The sequence below is a fragment of the Phalacrocorax aristotelis genome, chromosome 2, assembly GCF_949628215.1.
Source record: "Phalacrocorax aristotelis chromosome 2, bGulAri2.1, whole genome shotgun sequence".
NCBI classification, from domain to species: domain Eukaryota; kingdom Metazoa; phylum Chordata; class Aves; order Suliformes; family Phalacrocoracidae; genus Phalacrocorax; species Phalacrocorax aristotelis.
This window is the reverse complement of record NC_134277.1, coordinates 112,938,368-112,962,387: the sequence shown is the minus strand read 5'-3', so window position 1 is coordinate 112,962,387 and position 24,020 is coordinate 112,938,368. Positions and strand designations below refer to the sequence as shown.

Sequence of the window (24,020 nt, the reverse complement as noted above, 5' to 3'; positions counted from 1 at the left end):
TCCCTCAAGCACCACATTTACCCTTCTTTTAAATACCTCCAGGGATGGAGATTCCACCACCTCCCTGGACAGCCTATTCCAATGCCTGACAACCCTTTTGGTGAAGAAGTTTTTCCTAACATTCAACCTAAACTTCCCCTGGCGCATCTTGAGGCCATTTCCTCTCGTCCTATCGCTTGTTACTAGGGAGAAGAGACCAACCCCTGCCTCACTATAACCTCCTTTCAGGTACTTGTAGAGAGCGATAAGGTCTCCCCTCAGCCTCCTCTTCTCCAGACAAAACAACCCCAGCTCCCTCAGCCTCTTCTCCAGACAAAACAACCCCAGCTCCCTCAGCCCCTCCTCATAAGACTTGTTCTCTAGACCCTTCACCAACTTCATTGCCCTTCTCTGGACACGCTCCAGCACTTCAATGTCCTCCTTGTACTGAGGGGCCCAAAACCAAACACAGGACTCGAGGCGCGGCCTCACCAGTGCCAAGTACAGGGGCACGATCACCTCCCTGCTCCTGCTGGCCACACTATTCCTGACACAAGCCAGGATGCTGTTGGCCTCCTTGGCCACCTGGGCACACGGCTGGCTCATGTTCAGGTGGCTGTCAACCAACACCCCTGGGTCCTTTTCCTCCAGGCAGCTCTCCAGTCACTCCTCCCCAAGCCTGGAGCGTTGCATGGGGTTGTTGTGACCCAAGTGCAGGACCTGGCCCTTGGCCTTGTTGAATCTCATACTGTTGGCTCCGGCCCAACGATCCAGCCTGTCTAGGTCCCTCTGTAGTGCCTTCCTCTCCTCCAGCAGATCGACACTTCCACCCAGCTTGGTGTCATCTGCAGACTTACTGAGGGTGCACTCAATCCCCTCATCCAGATCATCAGTGAAGATATTGAACAGGACCGACCCCAACACTGAGCCCTGGGGAACACCACTCGTGACCGGCTGCGAACTGGATTTATCTCCATTCACCACCACTCTCTGGGCTCAGCTGTCCAGCCAGTTTTTAACCCAGCACAAAGTGCACTTTTCCAATAAATTAGATAAGTATAATATATATATAAAAAAAAATATATAAAAAAGTATATTACATATACTTATATAAAGTTACAAATGTACAAAATGTCTTAAAGTCAAAATAAATATTGTTTAGAAACACAGTATACACTCTCTATAATATATAGGAAGAATTGTATTTTGTGGACGTGAGCAGGGAAACTCCCAACAGTTAAAGACATTCCTAATATGCTTCAGCAAATTAACAAGTAAATTAAGGTTTTGTATAACATTTTGCAAGTATAGATCACCAGAGTTCTATCCAGCACAAAGATTAATTAGAATTTCTCACTATGACTATTTGCAGCAATTGGAGATTGAAAGTATTAAAATATTGGTTAGCCCCATTATCCAATTAAAAAGCACAGGCGAAGAAAGTATACCCAGGAACTGAGAAACATCATTATCATCACTGGAATCCTCCCTGAGATAATGGCCTGCACAAGGGGGAAGGTGACAAAAACCTACCCTCTAAAAGCATGTGTAAAAAGTACATTTTAATCTCATCTAGCTAAACCCGGCCTTTCAGAGATATTTATGGTGCATAATTCTTATTTGAATGAAATAGGACTTGGGTACAAAAATGTCTGAGATTCTAGGTCTTATTTTTATCTTTTACTGTGAAACACAGGAAGTTATATTCTACATCCATTTTTAACAGAGAGATTGATAGAATAAAAATAAAAATCTATGAAGAGCTATTACTGAAACACAAGGATACAACCTCTAGCTAGAGTCACTAAGCAATAGAAAGCTGGAAAGATTTATCTGGTAAAGAGTCATTACTTTCTTTGTTGTTTCCTTCCCTAAGTACTTCTTTTTTCGCCCCTGTCAGAGACAGGATACTGAATTAGTTGGGTTTGATGCAGTGTACTCATTCCAGTATTGCAAAATGTCAGAGATGCCTCACCACCCCAAACCTTCTTACATTCCCAAGATTCTTCGGCACATAGTCTAAGGGGAGCCCTCCCACGTAGAGCTTCCCCTCCACGTCCAAAGTGCTACCATCTCCAAGAGCACTGACTGCTGCCAATTCCTGTCCATCCACAATGATTATACCTTTTCTTTTAATATATTCTGTCTTTACCTGGAAAAAATGAGAACATGCAAACATCAATCAGTAAGATGAATCAGTTACCCAGTCATCATTTGCCATAGAAGCAAGCAAGACGACTTTTTAGTGGTTAGATTGCTTTAACATACTGTAGAGGCATCCTCTTGAAATTCCTTGTGAGGCTGAGGCCATTTCAGAATGCAACCGAGCAGCTAAATTGCTTCCTTGCCTCCCCAAGGGCTCTCAATGATTGCATGTTGTCCTGTGTAAGTTTTTCAGTGTCTTAACAATCATCATTTAAAACCACTAGTTTACTGCCTTAGGATACGAGCACATCACTGACTTTGAAGAAGGGAGTACTGCACTGGTCTTCTGCAATTATTGTGCTGCCCACCGGCTGAGCCATCTTAGCTCTCTGAAGTGCACGCTCCTACACTGTAATTTTATGATGGGCAGTGCGGAATTCGCTATGACCAAAAGGCTTTCCGCTTCTGTCCATCTTGTTCATTCATGACCCTATGCCTTCTTTGCACTAAAGCAATTACCCACATGCAGATGAGGGACTTCAAATAAAGTCAGCTAGCCATTTAGTCTTTCCTGCTTACTTTTAGCCCCACTCAGAATCCTGACTAGGTTCAACATGAGGCTTCATGAACATTTGGGTTGGTAAGGGCATAAAGTAGTACAGCAGGGTGATATGAGCAGATAGCAGAGTATTAAAAGAAGAAAAGCTTCTTTTGGCAGCAGTGCATATTAGCTTAAATTGACTGTAGAGCTACTGCAATAATCACCCCGAGTTGTGAAGTGGTGTGACTCAGCCTTAATTGCCAAAAAAGTTAAAGCTCATGTTTTTATGTCCTGAGTAGCAAACAGGTCAGCTCTCATATCAAACCTGTTCATCTCATAAAAAGTAGATAGTGTGAGTATGAGTTTTACGTGAGTATAGTTAATTTTAAATATGCAGCTGTAAATCCTGGAGCGTTCTTCCTTTCAGGATAGTCAGCAGAGCTTAACTGTGATACCTCTCTCTGACAGGAGTCCACATTTGCTTTCTTTATGTTAGCTTTTGCTGTTTTTTTCTTCTGCTGATTATATATGAAAAGCAAAAAGAACACTCCGCTGATTCCCAAGGTACCTAGGAGGTGTAACAGCTTTGTGTCATCAATGCTTTGTCCCATAGAAGCCACTTTCTGGAGTTAAGGCTTCACATATGGACATGGGAAGGGAAGCTTAGCAGGATGAGTATCATCATCCTCACCTGCCTTAAGGAAAAGTAACATGGTCAGAGTTGCTTTTAAAACTCATGCAGACATCATAGTCATTTCTCACAAAGAAAGCCAGAGCCAGCAGCAGGTGGGTTGCTCAGAGGAACTGGGCCAATAAGGGCTGACATAAAGCCTTTATACAGAAGTCACTGAATGCCATGTGACACCTAAAAGCTGTAGCCACCAAAATGGTGCCAAGTCCTCCCCCTCAGCCTCCATTCATTCCAAATGCCTGCCTTTCTCATGTTGCATCAACCAAAGAAAGGAAAGGAAAGAGAGTGCTTCCCTGTTAGCACTAGCTGCTATGACATGCTCAGATTAAGCGGTAAGTGGGAGAAAGGAGAAACTGTGCACCCACAAATCTTTCACCTTGTCACACACTCAAGTTGCAGGTCTCTGATGACATAGTGCATGGAAAGCTCTCTGTAGACAAAGTCAGAGTTTCTAGACCACTCTGCTAGGTTCTTCTCTGGTATTATTACATAGTTGGTGAACTATTTTATTTCTAAATAATCTGAGATAGTTGACAGTAGTTGGATGCTGGAACTGATGCATAATTAATGAAAATTTTAAGAGAAATAATAATACTCAAACACAAGTTATCGGAATGGTTTCATGATTGGGTTAAAACCTGTTTGCCTTTGCAACACAGAAAGCATACAGGAAAGGCAGGGAAAAACCAGTAACTCCAGGGAAGAGAAAATGGAGTACAAGATTGGTGACTACCTACCGTATGCCATTTTCCATCACTGATAATGGCAGGGTGAAAAGCTACTGCTTTCCCTTTGCCTAGATCAAATGAGAAATAGAGCTGTCCCCCATGAAGCTGTAGGGCTGCATAATCAACCTGGTTCTGGTGAGCCATGTAGTAAATCAGGCCACTGGAGGCAAAGGTTCTGAGATTCAGCTGGACAGAAAGTCTAGACAACAAAAATTCAGTGTTACTGAAAGATATTTCTTCCGCATTGATAAAAATCTTTTCTGGAGGCAGAGAACAGCCTCAACCAATTTATTATTATGAAAGAAAATTTATTATTACAAAGGCCAGAAAAGTAGAATTTGCATTGATCCTCAGAAAGCACGACCTATAATGTATTTCATAATAGAAATCAGTGTTGTGTCTGTCAGAGACAGAAAAAGTGCTTGTCACAGAGTAAGCTGGGCTTTAAGAGAGACAGGCTTGGCTGTTCGCAACTGCAGGTTTGCCTATTGCCCCAAGAAAGGAATGAATTCCAGGATAACGTGATGGCATCCATTACTATCAGCCAGGCTTGCTGGGATATAATGGGCAGACTGAGAACAGAGGGAGGCTTATAAGGTAGAGGAGCTGATTGAGCTATTTATTATGGAGACACTAGGTTCAGACTACATAGCGTCAATCCTCTGCAATGTCCTTATGTTCCGTAGTTACAACAGAAGGACTAGAAGAAAAAAGGCTCTTTTCTCAATGCCTGCAGAGGCTTCCTGAGTTGAAAGAAGCATATGCAAGCGGCTTGCATACAGTGTTTTGGGGACCTTTCTGGGAGCCTCTCAAACAAATACGAGCAGCAGAAAGGCTATCACACGTTAAGTCTCAACAGAATGATTCATCTCAGTAGTCTTAGCTCCTTCAGTAACCTGGGGAGTGAAGCAAACATGGATGGTGCAATTGCAAAAAAATCCAGAGTGGGCAAAATGCTATCTGCATCAGTTTAAGGAGCACGGATCAGCTGAGCTCTGTATGTGGAAAACAGAAATCAAAGTACTTACAGAAGGTACAGTGGGGCTCTTAAGTCTGAGGGGAAAAAAAAAAGCAGAACTCTGACTGTGAGTTAAACTCGTGACCACAAACCTGGGAAAGACACATTAATTACATTGCAGTGGTCGTGATACCTTCTTCCACAAGGAACCTGCAGACACCTGAAGTGAGGGCCGTGTTCAAACTGGCAATGCAGTGATCATTCACGAAAACCATCACTGCACTTCTTGTAGCTCATTACAACATAACACACTGTGTCCATGTGTGATTCAGGATATACTCACTTCTTCCTGACAGTAGACTGATTGAAGAGCAGTGTCAAGTGGCTACCTTTGGCAAGTCCAAACTGATGGGCACCTTGGACATGATCAGGTAGCTCATCTTTTGCACAAACTACCTGTTAATGAAAGGACTTTATTAAGAACAGTATCAGGTGCTGACCTGCAAGTGCTGAATTGCAATGTGTCTATGCAGAACTTTGTGGAGCAAAACTGAGCCACATGATAACCACAAAGTACACAGCAACATCTATTAGCTGAACTACAAATCATTCTGAGCTATCTTTAGGCTCAAAAAGAACTAGTTTTAATGATTAAGCTATGTCTCATGGACAGCACTGGCCTTTCCTATTGAGAAATGTTTGTAGTTTGAGAAGTAGTCATTCACCATTTGTCTTAATTGATAGCCCTTTTGATAACAAATGCTGGAAGACAGAGTACAACTTCAGTGTGAAAATCTTATGGACTTAGTAGAAATATTTTCCCATTTAGTGAGGATGCACATTCTTGTTATGATTTGGGGGATGCAGAGCTGAATAACAGAGTATGAGCCAAAGCTATATTTTAGCTTTAAGGACAGCTTATTTCTTTTTATAGCAGCAGTTGTATGAAATGTATAAAATCCTGCTTTCTGTTGCCACAGAAAAATGATTTCAGGATGCTTTGGAAACACTTCATTATAAAGATGTGCAGCTGCAGAAGGAGAGAAGTAACGCTGCCTTCTCTCTCGGAAACGGGGACTGTGTGAGAGGAAGCAGGTGCCATGCAAGCTGCATTCAGACACTGTGTGTCTCTGGAATGGTTTGTGCCTCCTCTTTGACACAGAGCAGAGACTGCATGTGTGTGACCAGGAAAATGTGAACGATGAACTGCAGAACTAATGAAAATCTCAGCATAAAGCCACTTTGGAAGGAACACACTAAAGATCATAGTTACTGTCGAGTCCTTCTGCTGGGGGATTATCACTCCACTTTTTCTTTTCTTTTATTTTCTTTTCTGGTGTTGCTGCCTGAACAATGATAAACCTAACTATGGCTCCCTTCCAAAAGGGCCAACAGGCTGCTACACAGGTTTATACCAGAGTTTTTCTATAAGAAATAATAAATTCAAATCCACATTCATTGAACTATTCTGTACCATAGAAGAAGGAAATATACACATTCCATACTTTGAAAATTCTCCACAAAGCTAAAATGCATCTTACTGTTGAATATTTTCATAGAAGAGGCAATAGAGCTTTGCTGTAATACATACTTTTTTTGTATCTGTAAGAGGCCTCAGGGGAACTGGTAAAGCCTGAAGTTCGGGTTTAATCTCAACGTCTTCTGGCTGTATGGCTGGTTTAGGCTTCTCTGACAAAAAGCAGCTGTCCATATCCACATGTTCATACTTCATGGAAGTTGTGAAATACAAAAGCCTGTGTTTTAAAAAACCTACATTTTAAGAGGTGAAAACCCAAATACCTACATTTCCCAAGCACAAATAGAGTATTTTACAGGTTCTTTGAGGGAGTTACTCTTCATGTGAGGGAGCAACCAGAATGTACTGAGCTCTGCCTAGGAGTGGAGGAAGAATGAGTTGAAAGCTTACGGGTAAAAATTAAGGGCCAGGCAAATATGGGTGACACTGTTGTGGGCAGTTGCTACAGGCCACCTGATCAGGAAGAGGAAGTCAACAAGGCCTTCAGCAGACACCTGGAAGTAGTCTCACAATTGCAGTCCCTGGTTCTCATGGGGGACTTCAACCACCCTGATACTTGCTGGAAAAGCAACATGGTGAGGCGCACACAATCCAGCAGGTTCCTGCAGAGCATCAAGGATAACTTTTTGACTCAGGCGGTGGAGGAGCCAATGAGGCGAGATGTGCTGCTGGACCTTCTACGAACAAACAAGGAAGGTCTGGTTGAGGATGTGAGGGCTGGGGACAGCCTCAGCTGCAGTGACCATGAGATGGAGGAGTTCAGGATCCTGCATGGTTAGAAGCAGGGCAACAAGTAGGATTACAACCCTGGACATCAAGACATCTGACTGGCCTCTTCAAAGACCTTCTTGGAGGAATCCTATGGGTTAGGGCTCTAGAAGGTAAGGGGGTCCAAGAGAGCTGCACAACATTAAAGTAACACTTCCTCCAAGATCAAGATTGGTGCACCCCTGTGAAGAAGATGTCAAGCAAAGGAGCCAGGATATCCACATGGATGAGCAAAGAGCTTCTAGAAAAAATCAAATAGAAGAAGGAGGTTTACAGTATGCAGCAAAAGGGACTGGCACTTTAGAGGAATATAGGAACATTGTCAGGGTATGCAGAGATACAACGAGGAAGGCCAAGGCCCACTTGGAACTAAATATGGCAAGGGATGTCAAGGATAACAAAAAAGGTTTCTTCAAATAAGTAATTGAAGTAGTAAAAGTAGTAAAAGAAAGTAGTAAAAGAAAGACTAGGGAAACAGTGGGCCCGGTGCTGAATGAGGTGGTCACAGAAGGTGGAGTTACTGAATGCCTTCTTTTCTTCAAGCCTTTACTGCTAAGGCTGGCCCTCAGGCATCCCAGCCCTCAGAGGTGAGAGAGAAAATCTGGAGAAAAGAAGACTTTCCCTTGGTTGAGGATTGGGTTAGAGATCATTTAGCCAAATGGGATCCTCACAAATTCATGGGCCCCAAAATGGGATGCATACATGAGTGCTGAGGGAGCTGGAGGATGCTGTTGCTAAGCCACTCTCCATCATCGTTAAAAGGTCATGGAGGACAGGACATGCGCCCAAGGACTGGAGGGTAGCCTATGTCATGCCAGTCTTCAAAAAGGGCAAGAAGGAGGACCTGGGGAACTATAGGCCAGTCAGCCTCACCTCCATCCCTGGAAAGGTGATGGAGAAGTTCATCCTGGAGTTCATCTCCAGGCTTGTAGAGGAAAAGGTTATCAGAAGTAGTCAACATGGATTCACCAAGGGGACATCCTGCTTGACCAACCTGACAGCCTTCTCTGATGGCATGACTGGCTGGGTAGATGAAGGGAGAGCAGTGGATGCTGCTTACCTCAACCTCAGCAATGCTTCTGACAGTGTCTCCCATAACATCCTCATAGGTAAGCTTAGGAAGTGTGGATTAGATGAGTGGACAGTGAGGTGGATAAAGAACTGGATGAACGGCAGAGCTCAGAGGGTCATGATCAATGGTGCAGAGTCTGGTTGGAGGCCTGTCATTAATGGTGTTCCCCAGGTGTCTGTGCTGGGTCTGGTCCTGTTCAACATATTCATCAATGACCTGGACAGAGGGACAGAGTGTACCCTAAGCAAGTTTGCTGATGATACAAAACTGGGAAGAGTGGCTGATACACCAGAAGGCTGCGCTGCCATTCAGTGAGACCCGGACAGGCTGGAGAGCTGGGCCGAGGGAACCTGATGAAATTCAGCAAAGGCAAAAGTAAGGTCCTGCACCTGGGCAAGAGCAACCCCATACACCAGTACAGGTTGGGGGTTGAACTACTGGAAAGCGGCTCCACTGAGAAGGACCTGGGAGTGCCGGTGGACAGCAGGTTGACCCTGAGCCTCTACTCTGCCCTAGTGAGACCACACTTGGAGTACTGTGTCCAGTGTTGGGCCCCCCAGTTTAAGAAGGACATAGAACTGCTTGAGCAAGTCCAGCAGAGAGCTACAAAGATGATCAGGGGACTGGAGCATCTCCCTTATGAAGAAAGGCTGAGAGACCTGGGTTTGTTCAGCCTGGAGAAGAGAAGACTGAGGGGGGCATCTTACCAATACTTATAAATATCTAAAGGGTGGGTGTCAAGAGGATGGGACTGGACTCTTTTCAGTGGTGCCCAACAACAGGACAAGGGGCAACGGGCACAAACTGGAACGTAGGAAATTCCACCTGAATATGAGTAAAAAATTATTTCCTGTGAGGGTGACAGAGCACTGGAACAGGCTGCCCAGAGAGGTGGTGGAGTCTTCTTCTCTGGTAATATTCAAAGTGCGCCTGGATGCAGTCCTGTGCCCCCTGCTCTAGGTGTCCCCTGCTCAAGCAGGGGGGTTGGATGAGATGATCTCCAGAGGTCCCTTCCAACCTGTATTATTTTGTGATTCTGTGATTCTGCCTTTCACTAGTAAGAGGCAAAAGCACTAAAAAGTGGCATGCTGGGACAAAAAGATTAAGAAGTTGCAAATAATCTGTCAATAGAACAGTATTAACAGAAAATATTATTGGAAAACCATTCTGTCTGTGAATGCAGATGAAACTATAGTAGAGAAAGCAGCCATTTTGTGCAGTGTCTCTATGTACATTAAAGACATTTTTGATGCTATTTGGAAATGTAGCTAGTAATATAACAGGCAGAAAATGGATAACACCCAATCATCAGTATCATGCTTCTGTTATGTTAAAAACCAAGCAAATGGACAACGTAATGAAAGAGATTACAAACTAAAATTAATAATTACTATACACAGTTTTCCAAAACAGGGCAGTTTCCTCTCTGACTTACTCCTTGTTAAAAATAAGATTGCTGATACAGCCATGAAAGGAGCCAGCCATTTTTAGCCCTAAGATGCCATCTCCTGCTGGAATACCACCAGCATAGAAGTTGGAAATATTCATGGGGCTCATTTCTGCTGATGAACCAAGCTTCAATTCTGCAGGATTACTTTCATCCACCTGTACAGTTATGATCCTGAAAAAGATAAAAGTAGGGAAAACACTCAACAAGGGCCTTAGACGTTCATTTTCATATGAAAATCATTCCTTTCAGCCTCAAAAATGTCCTGTTCAAAGAAATAAAGATTCCAGCACTTTGATAATCCTTTCAATGTCTTGAAACTAGAAGACCTTCTTCTTTAGATAACTTTTAACATGTACAGTTTTGTCAAATATATTTCTAAATTATTTTGATAGATTTCTTTCCAAATTATTTTGATAGCTGTATGTTTTTCTAATACTATTTAGTATATTTACTCAAGTGGCCCAAGCTGTTTAGAGATTTTGAGAGCTTTTAACTACAACTTCATCAGTGGCTGTATGTTGTATACAATTACCATGTAAATCAGAATGCCTCCATGAACCCATGACAAGCAGAAAAACACAACCCTGATTATTTCGCCTAATGAACCAGCAAAGGCAGTTTCCCAGAGAGCGCAGTGAACTGACAACAGCATACACTAATTAAACAGGCAGTACTCTTCACAGTCACATGTACCTCTTATTCCGGATTAGGATGACAGAGTGTTCTTGTCCATCACTGTATGTTCCATTAGCAGACTTAAGAATTACTTTTCTACTACTTGCTCTATCTCCAGCATTAACATGCACTGCAAGATGACCATCAATCAGCATGATGGAAAAGAAGGGCTGTGGATTTAATCAGAAGATTAATTTAACTGTAACTCAATTTCCTGTCACTTATTCAGTGTTTAAATAGAACATACTTTGGAAAAAATTACCTCCAGCTTTGTTGTAAACAAACTTTTTAATGAAACTCAAAGACTAGTAGGCAGGTGTTGGTACCTCTCAGAGTGCAAAGCCTTCTAACAGAAAACATGAAAGCTGGCAATTTCTCTGGTCATGATAAAAATTCAGGTTAAAATGCAGGAGATTTTTTTTATACCACCACCACCTTAGAGGAAGGAATTAAGAAGGGGCAGGTATTCCTACTAAGACTTCATCCTTGGATTCCAGGAGCTCCAAAACAGTCCACCAGATACAAGATAGCTGTTCATCTCAAATCCTTAAATAACTACTTCTGACTAACAGAAGTGGAAAGCAATACTTCGGGTGCATTTCATATGTCCTTCCTTGTTGCAAAAGCATTCTAGGTCCTAGTAACCATAATAGGTCTCTGCTAACTGATCCTTCACCTCTCCTCTGCTACAATGAACATCCTCTCTTCCCCACCTAGCCTCTGTATTTGGGCCTTCCTAAGCCGAATAAATGTTTCTTTCTCATTCTTTTCAAGTTGCAGTCATAAAAATCTAACTTTTATCACAAAATAAAAAGGGCAAATACAAAACCAAAAAATATTTGTTTTCAGTACTTGCCAAATGCGCTTGTCTACGCCGTCGCTTTTCCGGTCCCCTGCTGAGTCCAGCAAGGATGATGCCACTGCTGTTCTTTGTAGCAAAAGTTGCCATCATTTCTGATTCTGGGCTTAAGGACTTAGGTCCCAACTCAATATATCCATTGTTCAAGATGTTCACACTACGAATAGGCTATTTTATGAGGAAGAAAAAGAATTACTGACTTTGTCCCTACATAGCATGCAGTAAGAAAAAATATTTCAAGTATAGATTAGATTACCTCAGAATTATTCAAGATGAACCCATTTCAACTTACTGTATTCTTTCACAAACATTACTATTCATTGTTCAGTAACAATAAAGACCAGGTCACGAAACCTAAAAATCCCCTACCTCCAATACGCAGCCTTTTCTTACTCCATATGAATTTCTAAGCAAGTCAAAGGTTGAACGAGATATTTCCAGATTCTTGATGCATCCCACATACATTCTACTATTAAGACCTTTCCTGAAACACAAAATAAGGCTTTTTTAACAAGGAGTAGTATTTGGAATCTTCTGGGAGAAAAGATTAAATTCTCTTCAATAAGATAAAGAGAGATCTGTTTTAAAGAATGCAGTCAGCACAGCATAAGTGAAAACAGGGATAATTTGGTGTTTACTCAGCAGATTTTAATTTTTATCTTAAAAAGAGTCAAACAACATTTTCCCCAAAGAGAAACATACAACTGTGTAGAGCTGTGTTGCCAGGCCAGGTAATTTTTCAAAACTTTAGGGTGGATCTTCAGCTGAAATGTAATGGCTTTTGTGTGAAGGGTAACTGTAGCTCTCTAATTCCTAGGGATTCCTATTCATTTCTTAAGTCTGGAGGATGTCTAATTTGTTTCCAGGTTTAAATGAGAGAAATCTAAGGCTGTCCTACCATAATCCCTTACAGGCTACTATGCCAGCTAAGATTAAAAATTCTGCACCTCTGCAATAACTGTGCAGGGACCAATATTGTTCTGAAATTTACTTTATCGTCAAGAGCGTGCAGAGAGTTTAATTAGATTTTCTGTTGCCATGTTTATCCTTCCAAAGTGAAGCCTCTGGAAGAAATGTGACTTTACAAGTTCAGCAGGGATGTGGAATACAAAAAGTATGAACTAGAGACATGTCATAAAATACATATTTGTAATTTTTTGTTGAACTGTTCACAATTGTTTCTCCTCTGTTCCAAGTTTCAGAACTGAATTACAAGAATTCCTTTTTGAAAAAGAACTTTTATCCTGATGCACAGTTTTGCCCATAAATGCCAGCTTGAAAACTCAAGGCTCACATAAGTAGAGATCAAAGGAGCATCGTTCCAGGCAGCAGTGATGAACGTTTGCTGCAGTCTGACACAAAAAGCAGGCAGCTGCTGTGGCAGCCACTGTCATGGAAATCACCCATGGATGGGAAAAACAGAAGCTTGTCTCTGATCTGAACCACAGTGTCAGACCTAGCAGTGAAAAGCACCTTATTAGAGGTTTGAAGGCAAAGGACAGATAATTCTGTCGTATACATGGCCATAAACAAGATGTCAGACTTCACTGATTTTCACTAATTGCAGTGGAAATAGCACGGTTTGTTGATGTCTTGCCCTCTACTTACAAGGGTCTTAGCAAAGGGTGGAAAGCGAGAGGACCCTTTACCTCACAGTCCTTGACCTTGGCAGCCCACCAACAAAGATTGGGTCCTTATCAGAGCGGTTGAGGTCTGAGGCAACACCAGGAGATTCTCCTTGCTTAGTTTCTTTATAATTAAGGTTATATGCATCCATGACTGCCAAAATTCCTGCAGAGAAAAGAGAGTAAAGATCTGGAGAAGGACACGAACACACATTCTTCCATTTTGGCAATCTTGTCTCTAATAAAGGAAAATGTATACATTGACTCAAACATGTATGGACAACCTTCTTATTTTTAGAATGAGTAATTTATTGTACTTCCAGCTATTCTGTTAATCTCATTCATTCTTCTCTGACCAAATCACATCTGTGGAATTCCCCAGGAAAAGCTATATATGTTATAGTTATTAACATGTATTATTTGTAATGCATTATTTCCCAAACTTAGGCCCCAAATACTGTTGTACTAGGTACTATTAAAATGTAGGACAGAAACCTGATCCCTGATATACAGACTTGGAAAAGTCTGCACTACCTGCTCTTTATAAGATGTGCCAAACCAAGCACAAGATTTACACTGCTGTCCTTCTAAAAGCGAAGTAACGTAGGTGTGGCTGCTAAAGAAACTGTACTGGAAGTGACCAAACTTTGTTGCAATGATGCTCCCTGTGCCTTAGATACTTCTCTGTAGCTTACCTTGTTTCTTGTTCCGACTGAATGAGATTTTATACCACGTGCCATTGTTGTAACGATTTTCTGTGGTAAGAGCAAGAGGTCCTGAACCTAGATCAACAGTCAGTTTCACTTTGCCGTCAACAAGCTCAAGGGACAAGAAATCTCTCTGAGAGGAAAACACCAAACAAAACCAAAAACAAAAGAAAAAACCCAAACAAACAACAGATTAAATTCCTGGAAATAAAATCTTCCAAAAGGATGTATCTTTGGCTACTTTGGGCTACTCTGTGAAAAAGGTTTGGTAACTCTTGTACCTAAGACTATTGTTAGGCCCAAGACATTTATCTTCGCTTTGTTTAGGAAAATTAAGTTACATGTACCTCACACGGACGTTGTTTTGTTTTGTTGTTATTCTTACTTAAATGCATCACCAGGCTTGATTACTCAGCAGAGGAAGGTTTAAATAACAAATGTCACATTTGCATTTTTTTTGGATGAAGTTGAGAGTAATCTGATTTGACTGTTAGTCAGATCAAGTGCTACAACATTCTTTCTGCAAAAAGCAAAGAGCTTCTTCACACAGTAAAAAAGACTTTCTGAATTGCATTAGAAGTGTCCCCCTCTGCACTGTAAAACTTAATTCAGATATCTTTGTGCAATGTATTCGGGCAGTGAGTACATAACAAAGTAGATGAATAATGCAGTCGCTCTGAAACAATCTGTATGTAAACAAAGCTTTGTCCTCCTTCAGGAAAAGAAAACCACCAGCTAAGCATGCGGTAAACTGCATGCTATGATAATGAAGGTCTGGAGATGGGTCTAGGTTATATTGCTATTGCAGGGAGTTTTATTTCATTTATTTCAGTTTACTGAATTCCCATCTTATGGATGTAATTCAATATGCCTATTCAAAAGTATATTGTCCTTCTGCAAGCTCAGTTGCAAAAAATTTTACATTCTGCAAAGGTTCTTCCAATTGAACAAAACTGTTTGTTGTCCCTAGTGTTTCTTTTTCTTGGCTTCAGTTGAATAACCATTAATTTTAGTCTAGAATTAAAACAAATTATGGAGAATTCATTGCTTAATTCTGTCCTTAGTATATGTGAGTATTTGCTCTAAAGAGCTATCTCTAGGGTTCCTGTCTTTACTCCTTTGGCTTATGATGTCAATCACAGGTGATAATCTACACAAAGACAACAACTTGTTGTAATATATGTAAACTGAAAAATAACAAAGAAGAAAGCAAGGAACCGTCAAGTGATCTAAACATAGTTTTTGACAGCTTAAGAATCTGATCTATTTTCTTACAGTGCCATTTGAAGCAAGATACAGAAGAAGTCCATTAGGTGAAAAGGTACTGAAAAACATTATTATCTGAGTCACTGTTGAGCGGAGTGCTTTCTCCACAACTGAGTATCCACTGCCATCGAAATGGAATGAAGGGTCCTCATCCTGTGGGCTACGGAAGTAGAAAACAGAGTTTAAAATGCTAAATGAGGATTTGTGGGTTTCTATTCACTTTCATATCAAATATAAGAAATTAGATCAGTTGGTGGAGCCCCCAGGCAGTACGATTAGAAAGTGTGTTAAGAGGCTTGAGTCTGTTATGAATAACTGAAGGATTCCAGCCAAAGGCCACTTTCATTACAGAATCTCACAATACATGATTTAGCCATGGGGAAGGTTGTATACAAGATAAAAAATGTTCTTCCCTGATGTATGAAAAAAACTCAATGATTTCTTAAGGGAAAAAATAATTTTTATAGCATGCACCCTCTTACATAAAACATGTCATCCATTTATCAAAATGCTTTGCATAATTGCACTTACAATAAATGTTCTATTAGCCCCTTTCCTTGCGATATAATACATGCAAAAAATAAGTCATACAATCAAGCAGCACCCTCTGCTGTTCCTACATGAAACATTCTGCAAAAGGAAATATGGTCAAGCATATTTCTTTTCAACTCCTGAAACAAACCCAGTACAGTCTGCAATCTCCTCTCACAATGATTACCAAAATGGTAGCAAGCTCAGTTGCTACAGTTTTGCTATGGATTTTTTTTTTTAATAACAGTGCTTTACACTGTTTCTTATCCTAGGAAAGAATGAATTTGTCTTGCTAGAAATTAGTGGAAAGCAAACATTCAAAAATAGGCAGTCCCTACTTTCAATGCACAAAATAGACTCCAGCAATAGAACTTCTCTGAAAAAGAGATTAAATTTAAAGTGATACAGTGATAAAATTCCATACAATTAAATTACTTGACACTATTGGCCCATTCAATTAGTGTGTTCAGAACTGTAAGTTAATGATCAATGAAACACTGCAATTTGTCTGAGTCATTTTTAGCTAGCACAGAAATATATATTACAGGTGTAAATTACTCTAAATCTGTTTTAAAAAAGAGTGAGACAAAATACCTTCCAAAACAGCCATTGCACTTGCCCTCTCTTTCCACATAGTTCCAAAGACCAATAGATTTGCTATTCAGCGATGCCTCTCCCATGCACCCTTTAAAATGGGTCACCTTAACAGCCGGTGATTTCTAGGAGACAAGAAATACTTCATGAATACAATTAATGTTAAGTACTCTGAAAATTATGCAGCCAAGTTTTTGCTTGGTTGTTTTCCTTGAACTCTAACTTTGTTGGATATAAATCATAATAAAAGAACACCACGTTGTAGTATAACTATTAACAATTATAATTTAAATCATAATAGATTAGTTTTACTTAGTTTGAAAAGTAATATAACTATGTCCTTGACCTACCTACATGCCTCATAGCATGAATAATAATGGCAAACTAAAAGAAGCCATGGAAGAAGGAAACGAAAAACAAATCCACTGTGCAATGTCTATGCATCATGCATGCACACACAGCCTGTCCTGGTTAGCACTTTATGGAAAAATTTTCAGGGAAAATTAACTTCGGGATACTAGAACATCTTTATAGCATTTTTGCTGTATCTTCAGAGTACCTGGCATTTCTTGATGAAGTAACCTACTCAGGCGATTATTTCTAAGTCAAAAGTATACCTATCTCAAACATGATAAAAACATTTTACAGAATGATCTCAGAATTTAACCTTGATTTGTCCTCCGAGTCCTCCGATAAACATTCGGGTTGATTTGTTAACATCCAGTATGCTGGCTGTCCCCGGAGAGGATGCAGATTTAGATGAAGGCTTCTGATTGGAGTTCATTTCTTCTATGCTGAGTGTACCTGTTTTTCCAAACCTGCCAAGTACAAATACTAATAAATAGTTTAAGAAGTCACCAGGCTTCATCAGCTCATGCTATTGGCTTCTCTTTTTAAGGACAAGAAAAATCTTGTCACTGCAAAACTCAGAAGATGATTTATCTTGTTTATGCCAGGTTCACTCAGTAAGTAGCTGGACATTTCTACAATACAACCATCTCATTAAAAAAAAATAATCTATTTTCCTATCCAACATTTATGCCATTCTTCTTTTAATTACCTGGTTGCATGTATTCTGTGCCATTTGTTGTTGTCAATTTGAAAATCAGGGTATTCCACTCTTGCTGATCCAGAGCCCAAATCCCAAAGAAGAGCTACCTTACCACGTCGCATCTCCACCGCAAGGAAGTCTGTCTGAAAAACAGCAGGCTTTATTCTAATATACAGCATCGAACATGTAGTTTCTGTTTTGCGTTTTTTTAACATGCAACACTGAGAAAGTGTTTTCAGATTCATGTCCCTACATCTCACATTACGGGAGTTGACTTTTAGCAAAATCAGGCCCAGTAAGTTTTTATACATCTTTACTTTCAATAAAACCAAAAAACTCAGCTTATATACAAGTAGCTGTACGTTTTCCATATAGATATATAAAAGCATGACGTACACACACATGTAGAGATATAGAAACGTGCAATTCTGAGTGTATGTGAAGTGACCTGCAAGTCTGCACACAATAGCATGCCACAAGGAGCTAGCAGCTGTGCATTTTGTTAGGATTACAGAGGGAAGGAAGAGGAGGGCAGTGTGACAGTGAGTCATCATGCTTCTTTTCAAGTGGGTGGATGCACCATGCTCATGAGGGCCAGATTCAAGTACTTTGTCTCTGATACCAAGGAAATCACTTGATATACTCCAGCATGCTATATGAAAGCATCACATAACACTGTTACACTCCATGAGGTTAATGCACAGCATATTTCATGTTCCATGACATGGCCAAAAGGCAAAGCTAAGGAACCAGGTGCTTTTATTCTTTACCTTTGAGGATCTCTGCAATCATCTAATGCACAAAAATATTTCCAACCCCAGCGAACACACTTGCCTGCAAGGGGACTCCACTTGGATGTTTAGTTTGAAGTCAAGTAGGAAAAAACATGTATGTAGTCATTTAAAAAACATTTGACTACCATCACCTTCAGTACATGTATGCCAGAAACGTACCTTTCCATTGCTACCCAGGTAGAAAAGAAGGTTATCTGGTTCAGCAGTTTTCACGTTGAGTGTTAAGGTGTTGTAATTCGTAGATGAAATTTGGGGTTGGTAGGCACGAATGCAATCTCTGTCTGCTGATACTGCAACTTTAATCTGGGGGGGAAAGGAGGAAATGAAATCTAAACAAGTCTGAGTGTACGCTGCACACATTTCTGGAATATGTACTTAGCTTCTGACCAACAAATGCAAGCCATTGTTGAGATACTTTCATGCCACCTCAGTACTGCTACCTGGGTTAGATCTTAGTAATTTCCTAGGTATCACTTGACAAAGAGATTCACAAATAGAAAAGAATGAAATCCGATTCACTCGTTCAGTTAGGAGATTTGAAGCCAGTAAATTAAACTATTCAAATACCTCAGAAAATAAGAATAAATCTTGGGTCAGAAGCCCATATATATCAGTAAAATCCACTGTAGTAATATCAGAAAATAAAGATACAGAAATTCAAAACCTTTAAAAAAAAAGGAAACATAATTTCTAGTCTATGTTGAGAGAAAAAATTAAAAAATGTAAAAGGCAGACAATCTCCCATAATTTTTGTTATTTCAAATTTCTACATCACAGTTTACATGGCTATTCAAAAATTACATTTGTGATTATATTACAAGTTAAAATTTTCTAAGATTAAGTAGAGAAATTAATAATTCCCATTGTCATACCACTAACCCTTTTGAACACTGTCTGGTATACTGACGGGACATCGATTCAAGCTAAATGCAGCCAAATGCCAGGGAGCTTGGTTGAGTAATGACAGAAACCCCATTTTAACAAACAGAAAAGCCTTAACTTCATCAACTGCATTGAATATGCCTGTAATAACTAAACACATAAAGCACAGGTGTGCATATGTGTATGGACACAGATATATAAAGTTTCTCTCCTCTAGTAAAAGTTTACAAAACAACAGAACAAATTCTCAAAGTTGGAAAGGGGATTCTGCTGATACTTATTTTAACCCTGCCAGGAACCTCAGTGGTTTATGACACTTCAGAAAATAGTACTCCCTCTTTTCTGCAGTGGATTCATTAAGCTTCAGTAGACTGTGACAGAGAAGCAATAACCACATAATTAAGGAGATTTGCAGAAAGAACTCAAAGCCTTTTATTTTTTAAAACAACCCGCCCCTAAACCTTACAATAACATACCCATAGTATATGTGTATATTTATATTCCCCCTCACAGTTTAGTGAGGTCCATAGTACAGCTGATTCACTTTTGTTGTCTTTAAAAGGGGTGCAGATTTAAAAACAAGTATATTATTTGTCTTAAAAGTACTCTGGATGCCCAGCAGCTTCTTGCAAAGAACATATCAACATGGCAGGACATAGATGGCAAATTTATTGATAGAATCAACACTCTTGTTAAAAAATTTGTAATGATACTTGATGTTATACAGAGGCACCCCACATCAATCTCTAAAAAAAGCTTAGAAATTAACATCTTGTCTTAAAAAGAATGGCAGCACCATCCCCATACTTGTCTCTCTCACCAAAATATCCCCATGATTGCTATCTGACATATTGTATTTCATTATTTTTATGGGAAACAAAAGGAAATAGTAAATAAATTACTGCCTTGCTGCTCTGACAAACTCACAAATACAATACAGAACTTGAAGCTAAAACTATAAAACGTACCAACAGTCCTGCCAGCATGCTTTTAGCATCAGTCAGTGCTCTTGGATTTCAGTGAGACCCTGGAACAACCAGGTAGTTTTGACAGTAAATCTTAGGCTTTTTATCTCAAAGAGTTTTCCTGATAAAAGTGAAAGTGAAGCCACTTAAGTCTGGGATGATGGAACTTACAGATGCTGCCTGTTTGCGGGCCTGGCTGATGAGCTCTTTAATTTCAGACAGGTTTCTGTTCAGGTTCTCCTCTAGCATTTTCAAAAGTTTCAGCCTATCCAATAGAAGACTTGCTTGTGCTTCAACTTCTTTAACTTGTTTTTCAGCTGTGATTGCTGCAAAAACATAAATGAAATGTTGCAGAAGGTTGAAAGAGAAATGTACTGTTCATTGCTATAATACTTAGCCAAGGTGGCCCGTTTCTGATCATTTTGTTTTCAGAAATTTTAAACATCAGTAAGGAATATGCATACTTAAGTGTATCCCATGTGACTCTCCTAGAGGTCTTTTAAAAAGTTACCATGTTTTTATTGAATTAGGAAGAAAGTTTCAGCCCATCAGACTCATATTTAATGCCTATTAAAATGGAATATTAGTACTGCTTCTGCAAGCCGTGACATTTCTAAAGAGCAATGAAGCAGCAAACTTACCAGCTTTTGATGAATCCATTATAAGTTCACTGGTTTTCCTCAACGTGTCATTAACTCGGGACAATGTAGAAGAAGTATTCAGCAGCTTTTGACTGAAATCCCCAAAATGACTTAAACCCACCACAGTGCTGGTGTTTGCAGACACAGCCAGGTCTTTCACCTTGAGCATGCGTTTCCTTGTATCTGAAACACAGTTCCCAGGTTAAAAAAAATTCAAAGCTTTCATACATACTTGGGAGTAATAAATGACTGGCTTCATAACAACACTGTTACAAAAAGTCAAAACGCTAGAAATGCTGTCAATTACATTTCTTTCATAGTAAGAGTTATATCTTTCTTTGTTTGTATCCTTCAGTCTGCGAGGGGAACTCCAAACCAAGACCTACTGTCATCTAATTTTGCCTAACTGTTCAACATGTCACGGCTTACGGAGTGGGAAGTTTATATTCTGTGAAACTGGAGGGTCGAAAAGCTGGTGCAACTCCTCTTGCCCAGTTATTAGATTGGAAAATGGCCATGGCTATGGGCCTGAACAAAAAACCACAGTACAGGTTCCCAAACTGGTGGTATAGATATGGATACAGCTATAGATGTAGTTACGTTTATTCATACACACACAGAGGTATATAATAATAAAATATAGTACACACATATATATAAGTAATAGAATTTGCAGAAATTTTAATTCAGGCTTATCAGCTTAAATTTTCAAGTCTCTTGATCAAAAGACTTGATTAATCCAGTTTTTGAATTCTAGGAAAAAATGTTTTATTTTTCATAGCCAGCTCTGAGTATAATACAGGCACAGAATGCAGCGATGGGGAACTTGATTCTGCCTATCCCAACAGGAAGATTATATGAATACATCATGCTTATAGTGTTTACATTCCTTGAATGAGTACTGTTCACCCAGAGTCAGTAGTCTGACACTTATGTTTTGAATCCTACAGGAAGCTGGTGAGGCAGAAGGTCTATTACAGCCTTTGCTCTGGGCTACGATCACTTATACAGTGAGCGCACCACTCACAATCTCAGCCTGCCCCTTATATCCCCTGTGCCTGGAATAGTGCGAAGACGCTGCAGCTGGCACAGAAGGCCTGATTTAGGTCTGCAGGGATCCTTCTTCACCACCAGTACCCTATACAGAGGGCAACGCCACCATGAATCTCTGCCCACATTAGAAAAAAATCAAAAAGAGAGAAAATTTCAAGAAATATAACAACAAAACTGAAATCAAGCAATGTTAAGCTGTGAGTTAAAGAGGACAGTCCCATTATTTTAATAATGTCTTAATTTTCAATGGGTAGCTTTAGATTAGATAGCACCCTGCAATTAATATCCAGTGTAACTTTATCACTAATATCACCCTTTAGTGTGAGTTAAGAGCCTGAGTTCTAAAATGGGTATTTTAAAGCTTTGGACTTAGCATTCTAATCTGGTCATACAGCACAAGCCAACAACCGAGGCAGGAGCATTTTTCTACCTTAAAAAAAATTAAGAGTGGCAAATAAGTGGCAAAATTATTAAGTTAAGACCCTCTTATTCACATCTTCAAAAACTTTTTCTCTATTAATTTCCATGAACTCTAGGTCTTGCCTTTGACATTTTTTTAAAAGGGAATTCTTTTGTTTTGGAAAAGCACAGAAAGAACATTCTGATCGGTTAAATGAAGTCAGCATTTACAACAAGAAAACATCTAGATGCAGATGATAAGATTCACAGTGCAGTATAAACAATTTTGAAACAAGATATCAAAACAAAGCAAAACCTCACAGTTACGTATATAAGTTTCTCTCCATGTGGGATTAAATATTCTGGGACTTCACTCTCTTCACAATATCAGCATAATTATATTGCTTTTGGACCACCACCACCCCCGCTTTAGAGCAGTGTGAAATGGGAATCAGACTACAGACCTTATATGATAATCCGGTTACACTTGATGGCTTTACTAAAAAAATTGAAAATATTTCTTGTAAAGGAAGAGGCTAAATGAGTCTCCAGTACAGTTTATTGCTAGGTCTCTGCAATCAGACAATAAGCAGGATTTTATTACAACTGTACTAGACAGTTCTGTAATAAGGAGAATGTCAATATAAATTTCACTTACCATTAGGCAATGCTCTTAGTGTCAACAGGGAATCATTAAGCAGTTTGACAATGTTATTAGTACTTTCCTGAACCTTTTCTACCTTTTTGTTCAAACCATTCAATCCAAATGAAAGGCCTGTTGGAAGAAATAACTGTCATTTTTCTATGCATAAACAAATGCCATACAACCCACAGAAACCCTATGTACAGGGATAACAAGCATTCACTTATTTAATCAATGGAACTTTTTTCATTGTTCAACAGAAAGAGCATTTTACAAACAGGAATGCAAAATGAATGCAGTATGTACAGATAAGCTCCTGTGGCCACTGTTACATTCAAAGCTATCCTCTGGCCAATTCCATCAGACTGAATTAGTAGAAACATAGTCAGGAAAAGGTTATAAATTGAAACGATTCCATGATTGTGCACTCTTATAATTTTTATGATGTTTTTCACTTTTTGTGATATCTGATAGGAGCCAAATAAGTGTTTTTTCTTTTATTTATTTGCTATCTGTTTGCAAAATCCACTCATTAGAAATAAAAATATGTAGAACAGAAGGAACAAAAAAGGGTATGTATTTTGTCCATCTGAATTACATAAAATATATAAATATTTGTAAAGCCATTGATATTAAAAGTGAAGACCATTTGACAGTTACAGTTTAACATTCACTTTCTGTCCAATTTTGTCCAAAATTTCCCTTTAGGTCAGTCTCTGCTCCTACACAAAGTCTGTGTTCATGATGCTTTTGAGCTTCCATGGTGCAGATTTCAATGCCTTGCTGGTATCTTTGGAGTAAAAAAAAAAAAAAAAAAAAAAAAAAAAAAAAGAAGAAAAATTTGGAATTTATAGAGGGACTCTGAGCCAGAAGGCACTTTGTACAGACAAAAAAATTCAGCTTGCTACTCTATCTCAGCTGTGTGGAAGGAACAAGTAAGAATTATTACGATTTAAATATATCATCCTACATACTTGTGCATGTCCATGATTTGTTACATAAAATTGGATTAATAGTTTTATTTAAGAATTATGTTTGTTCTTCATCTACTGTAAAATCCCTAACGATTTAATTCATAACATTTGGGAAAAAAAGTAATTTTAAGAAATTTAAAGAAATGACTGTGAGGGTGACAGAGCACTGGAACAGGCTGCCCAGAAAGATTGTGGAGTCTCCTTCTCTGGTAATATTCAAAATGTGCCTGGGCGTGGTCTTGTACCTCCTGCTCTAGATGTGCCTGCTCAAGCAGAGGAGTTGGACGAGATGATCTCCAGAGGTCCTTTCCATCCCCTACCATTCTGTGACTCTGTGAAAGCATAGCTTGGAGGTAAAGGAGGTATAGAAGGCCAATTTTTAAAATGTTTACAGAGAAAAATTATATACTTACCCCAAAAAGTGAAATCTTACATGACTTCGTAATACATTAATCTTGGTTGTATGAAAATATGTATATAGTCATATATATC

The 24,020-nt window shown here is 39.5% G+C and overlaps 1 protein-coding gene across 2 annotated transcripts in view; it reads right to left on the bottom strand.

The window, feature by feature from the left end:
• Positions 1-24,020, bottom strand: part of LAMA1 (laminin subunit alpha 1) — a 109,971-nt gene that overhangs the window by 4,450 nt on the left and 81,501 nt on the right. For both annotated transcript variants that reach the window (XM_075084713.1, XM_075084714.1), the window contains exons 42-59: positions 22,570-22,686; positions 20,460-20,642; positions 19,990-20,144; positions 18,131-18,274; positions 17,187-17,320; positions 16,794-16,944; positions 16,127-16,251; positions 15,011-15,161; positions 13,724-13,868; positions 13,053-13,194; positions 11,773-11,887; positions 11,401-11,571; positions 10,563-10,714; positions 9,855-10,040; positions 6,634-6,796; positions 5,386-5,498; positions 4,094-4,283; positions 1,973-2,131 (exon numbers count right to left, since the gene is read on the bottom strand). In XM_075084713.1, coding sequence (XP_074940814.1) covers positions 1,973-2,131; positions 4,094-4,283; positions 5,386-5,498; positions 6,634-6,796; positions 9,855-10,040; positions 10,563-10,714; positions 11,401-11,571; positions 11,773-11,887; positions 13,053-13,194; positions 13,724-13,868; positions 15,011-15,161; positions 16,127-16,251; positions 16,794-16,944; positions 17,187-17,320; positions 18,131-18,274; positions 19,990-20,144; positions 20,460-20,642; positions 22,570-22,686 — 2,696 coding nt within the window. The remainder of the gene's footprint in view (positions 1-1,972; positions 2,132-4,093; positions 4,284-5,385; positions 5,499-6,633; positions 6,797-9,854; positions 10,041-10,562; positions 10,715-11,400; positions 11,572-11,772; positions 11,888-13,052; positions 13,195-13,723; positions 13,869-15,010; positions 15,162-16,126; positions 16,252-16,793; positions 16,945-17,186; positions 17,321-18,130; positions 18,275-19,989; positions 20,145-20,459; positions 20,643-22,569; positions 22,687-24,020) is intronic.